General features: G+C 36.8%; 1 protein-coding gene across 4 annotated transcripts; it reads right to left on the minus strand.

Annotated features, from left to right (window-relative positions):
• Window positions 1-216: 216 nt before the first annotated feature.
• Window positions 217-3869, minus strand: LOC122053002. Of its 4 annotated transcripts, XM_042614805.1 has the most exons (7): window positions 3638-3779; window positions 3153-3431; window positions 2261-2668; window positions 2017-2111; window positions 1730-1929; window positions 1419-1663; window positions 217-1336 (listed from the first exon to the last, which is right to left on the minus strand). In XM_042614805.1, exons 3-7 carry the CDS (start codon window positions 2277-2279, stop codon window positions 444-446), a joined length of 1452 nt encoding a protein of 483 aa, XP_042470739.1. In that variant the 5' UTR covers window positions 2280-2668; window positions 3153-3431; window positions 3638-3779; the 3' UTR covers window positions 217-443. The 4 variants fall into 4 exon arrangements, with proteins under 4 accessions (XP_042470739.1, XP_042470736.1, XP_042470738.1 ...); XM_042614802.1 differs by having other exon boundaries at window positions 2017-2668; window positions 3770-3869; XM_042614804.1 differs by having other exon boundaries at window positions 2017-2668; window positions 3153-3385; window positions 3770-3852.
• Window positions 3870-5240: the final 1371 nt, after the last annotated feature.

The following is a 5240-nucleotide window of genomic DNA, read 5'->3' on the forward strand; positions in this document are numbered from 1 at the left end:
AGAATGCTTTCACAAGTTTAATTTTATTGTTCAAATGCCGCCATCAAACTTTATATATATATATATATATATATATATATATATATATATATATATATATCAAGGGGCATTTTAGAAATCACCATCAATGTATCAATGGACCATACTTATTTGTCAATTTCAAGAAATTTCAAATCATTTAATGAGATCTTGCCCTCAACAATTGAATTAAACTAGTTGGATGTGAATTGTCTCTACACCATGCTTATTCAATTGCCACCTTTAATCAACACATTTTTTGTATTCTGACTCATAGAAAAAAGATAGCAAATACAAATGAGAAACAATTAACTACAATTACTGAAAAAGCAGATGTTCGTCATATTCTGTTGAACCACCAAATTGTTGACTCACATCTAAAATCACTGACCAACTAACAGTATCAATTAAACAAATGTGCTACTTCAACCTGCATAATCACAGTCTATAGGGACTGAAGTAACCAACTCTTTCTTTGGTTGCAGGCCACCTGAATTTGCCTCAGATTTCATACAAGCATCTCCTCTATCAATAGAAGTTTCCAGTGCAGTGTTTTCAGTACTACCCAAAGTGTCTCTTGTGTCATTGGAAACTGACAGACACATGGTACTTACATCATCAGCATTTTTAGAATTTTCAACATTGGACAATAACGTATCATCGTCTATCTGCTGGACCCGGGTAACCTCATTGTTAAGAACTGCACTATTATTTTTCAGGACAATGAGTGAGTTTAGTTGTGTTTGAACAGAGAGAGCCAAAGCCACTGCATGATCACGCATCACAGAATCATGTGGTGGACAATGTAAAATACTTGCTAAAATCCGGTTAAACTCATTGAGGCTTGATGATGGTGCAGCCAATCCTCTATCACGAAGGAATTTAGTTAGTTTGATAGCGTGCTCACAGAGGTTCCCCATTCTAGACCAGTCACAATCACATATCACAAACTCAGAACCAGGATTGCATACTTCATGCAGCTTCTCTCGGTTTTTCTGATTCACAACTTTGGCACATTTGCCATCAATGAGAACATCAGAATCAGGAATCCTGAGTGCCTGCTGCCAAGATGTGAATCCGCTTCTCCATTCATCTTTCCAGTAGCGGGTGAAACTTTCTTTCTCAGAATATTCATCCAGCCAGTAGTATGAATGTACTTTGGTTCCCAACTTATCTATCAGCCAATCTGCACGCTGGTAAACACTCGAGTCCAACTCATTTAGGAGCCTGAGCTTCAGCAGATGATGATATGATTCAATAGCTGCTGAAGCTTCTGAACTAGCCAATGGAAGAAATTTTAAAGCAGCAATCCAAGCACCTGTTTTTTAGAAAGAGAGAAAGATCAGCAATAAGAACCATGAAGATTTTAATTGATATTTTCTGATCAAATCTGCACCAACCAAGTCTAGGAAACCAAGTAGCACTAAAGTAGTCCAAGAACTCTCGGCAATCAACAAAATCTTCCATGAATGCTTCAAAAAGATCCATGCCGCCATGCCCTTTGCAAATGCTGGACAATGCTTCTCCAAGGCGTTTTGACATCATAGTTCGGACCTCTCTCTCAAAACATTTATTAAACAAGCTTTTACGAAATGCATGCAAAACACGCCAATAGCTAATTATTACAGAACAGTTGAATATTTCCCTGAACACAGATCAAATGCATTAATTTACATAACAGATCATTCTGTATTAGGAGAATACTAAATACCTGATAGACATCACATCAGCTAATGGATCATCAACAATAAAACCACCCAACTGCCATGTTGGATCTTTAGAATGAACTCTATCATAAAGGGCTCCCATCCATCTAAATATTTCCCGACTTGCAAAGTTTGGGGCAATGACCCAAGCAACTGGAATAGCATTATTGTTTGAGTCAAAGACGAGGAGACTGTGTACCGGATGCTAAAGCAAAAAAAAAAAAAAAATGAGAATTCAACTTGTAGGATGAAGTTAACAAGTTTTGGTGGAAAGTGTACAAACCATTCATACTTTTAATTTGTGAGTGCCAAGCCTTGAATCAGATGCTAGAATACTGTGGTTGCCAAATTGAATCATTTGTTGAAGTTGCCACTCTGTCTGAATGCCTAAAATAAAAGGATCTGAACTTGAGAAATTTTCATAATAGAAAATGTGATCCCTATGGCTTTCAATCCATAAGCCAATGCTAACATCATCATCTGGATCCAGCTCAAAGGCTGAACGCCTAATCTTTCTCTCCAACCTTCGCACATACCTATGGGTGAGAAGATCATCTCGAGTACATGGTCCACCCTGCTTCTGGACCATTTGAGTATGCCTCTGCATTATGGTTTCAACAGGAACCCCAACATAGAGTAGTGAGATAATTTCAAGACGAAGTTCATCAGAAATGTAAGGTGCAAACATTGCTCGTGTCCCAGCAGCTTTCTTGTCAAGAGGACCATGGCAAGGTAGCCCTTTTTTGTCAACATGTTTATCTTGATTGTATATGATAAGAGCAAGAGAAGGTTCGGCTATTAACCTCTTTACAATAAAATGACATACACAACCTCTCTTTGTGTTTGGTCGTCCAGCAGGAGATTTCCTCTTTGTAGTATAATGCCTGCTAGGGCGAACTACACCACCTTTCCTATGGTCATCTGGCCCAAACGAACACCAATATCTGCATCATGGTAAAACCATTATGTATATAGAAATATGTCTGTAATAGGTAATCAACAGTTCCAATATCTACAATAGAATTCTATGCTTAGAAATAGATCAATAAAAGAAACTAAAGTCCAAACAATCGACAATGCATCTGCTCATACAAATGTAAATAGGTGTCCTTGATCCAGGGTAAACTTGAACTAAGATATCAGTAAGTCAGTGGCACAGGAATTATTTGTGTAAAAATGGCTGTAGTTTAAAAATCAAATGATGGCAAAGCTGCACAAACTTAAAACAACTATCATGAGAGACAATCAATAATCACCCAGATAATAGTCATTTTTGTCAGAGAAGAAGGATATCCCTGCATATCATAATAATCATAACAAATATACTAAACAGTATGGCCCTGGCCAATAAGTCCAGGTTTTCCTTTCTATCTGCCACAATCACAGAAGAGGCCAACTGCAGTATACTAGTTCTGGATTACCACTTACAGAATATACTCAAGAATCCCATCGACTTTTGGTTTGTATGCCATCTGAGGAGGGCGCCTCCTACGTGCTTCAACATGGAACCTGGTTGGGCATTCCTTGTTATTGGATTCACCTCGTACAAAATCATTCACCCTTGAGAAGGGAATAAGCGCAAGCCGATCCATTTTGTCTCTCCATCCTTCCACTCTTGACCACACAATATCTGCAGCAGAGAACTCCAAAGTTTGTGGGTTCTGCACTGGGAGCGTCAAAATTTCATCCCATCGAGCCATTAAGAATCTACAAAATATCACATACAAAATATCATTTTGAAAAAGGAGAAAAAAAATCAGTTCTATCACAAAACCTCAGAGAAATTATGTGATGGAGTACAGGTGATAGATACGAAAAAGTAAGAAGAGGTTCCAGTTGAACTGAATACAATGGTATATGCCATACAAAATCTACATATAGAAGATAAGGAAGGCTTTCTCACTGACACTGACCGCCTAGAACTTCTCCTTCTGTGGTATCAATACCCAGGGCTATTAACTGGTACAGATATGAATCGAAAGACTCCAAGCAGTCGCACTCGCCGGAAAAAGAAAGAGGATCAAGAGATCCAAGAAGAAGCTTACCTAGGGCATCGCAGCAGCGGTCGTCGCGTGTGGAGATGAAGAAGAAAAGAGGATGGAAAACGTTGCGGGGGACCGGAGAGAACGAAAGACGCGGAAGAGGTTTTAGGGATTATATCTGAGAAGATTTTAAAACGACTCCCATGTTTTTTCGAATTTACTAAATAGTCCAAAAAGTATTATTTTTTGCGAATTTTACAACTATTTTTCTTGGAATATAATTTATCGCTTTAGACAGCTAAATTTTGAATATATTGCATGACGAATATCTTTGATCGAAAATTTAATAATGACAGATAATACTGTCGGTATCTAACTGATCCAAGTGTCCAAGCGAAGCGATACACGCCTACCCCGAGTTGTCTAGTTAGCCTATATTGGCCCGAGATGATCCGGGATTTAACTTGTAAGCGAGTTGCTAAGTAATTAGGCCGTGGGCTTAATTATCATTTGTATATATTAATATGATCTGAACCCATTTAAATGATTTAATTTAAAATTATTAGATTTTCAGATTATTAGATATGGATTTCATATATGTAGAATTCATTATCTGTATTTATTATTATCTATGAACTGATAATGGATATGCACTTTATAATGGGTTGATTCCTAGAGAATTAAGGTATTTTTTGAGACGTCTCTTTGTTCTCCATTGACAAAGAGGATTCGACGCCGTCAACCTTAACTCCTCCGGACTACCAACCTTCTTCTTCCATAGGATTATCGGATCAACGAGCTCTAGACGAAGATAATGACAATTCCGCTGCATGCAGGTTCTTCGTAATTACAGTATTTTGTATTTAATTGTTATGTCAAGTTTAAGAGTGAAACTAAATTATTGTTCTTATTTTTTTTCTTATTCAAATTCTTATTTCAATTGTCTAGAATTCATGCGGCGTAGATTTTATAAGAACTAACAATTGGTATCAGAGCTAAATTTCTGTTTCGTCATTTTTATTGGCAATAAAGTTTAAATTTTTCATCGATTTGTTGATTGTATGCTAGATTAAGTTTTTCTAGTATAATATAATTTTTTTATCGTTGAAAATCTTGTAAGAGAAAACTAGGATAGGCCTGCAGGTAAGAAGCTCGTTAGTTGTAAATGAATATTTAAAACCAAGCGAGATTCAAGAGGCAATGTCGAAAAGTATAAGACTCATCTTGTTGCCAGGGATTCACTCAGAAAGAAGACATTGATTACAAGGAGATTTTCTCACTTGTGTCGATGAAAGACTCCCTTAGGGTAATCATGATACTTATAGTTTATTATAATTTAGAGTTACATCAAATGAATGTAAAGATTGCATTCCTTAGTGGAGACATAAAGGAGTTTATATATATTGTGCAACCAAAGAAATTTGAGTCTAAGGACTCAAAGCACCTAGTATGTAGATTAAAGAAGTCCATTTATGGTTTAAAGAAGGCGTCCCGTCAGTGATATTAGAAATTTGATCTAATGATTATCTCATTT

The sequence above is a fragment of the Zingiber officinale genome, chromosome 3A (genome assembly GCF_018446385.1).
Source record: "Zingiber officinale cultivar Zhangliang chromosome 3A, Zo_v1.1, whole genome shotgun sequence".
Classification (NCBI taxonomy): domain Eukaryota; kingdom Viridiplantae; phylum Streptophyta; class Magnoliopsida; order Zingiberales; family Zingiberaceae; genus Zingiber; species Zingiber officinale.

Excerpts from the sequence above, each read along its gene's own strand:
- LOC122053002 (XM_042614802.1), bottom strand. The coding sequence starts at position 3,424 with ATGGCTCGATGGGATGAAATTTTGACGCTCCCAGTGCAGAACCCACAA. Across the intron at positions 2,669-3,152 it reads GGGATTCTTGAGTATATTCT|ATATTGGTGTTCGTTTGGGC; the intron begins GTAAGTGGTAAT and ends ACCATGATGCAG. Across the intron at positions 1,930-2,016 it reads TTGGCACTCACAAATTAAAA|CATCCGGTACACAGTCTCCT; the intron begins GTATGAATGGTT and ends TTTTTGCTTTAG.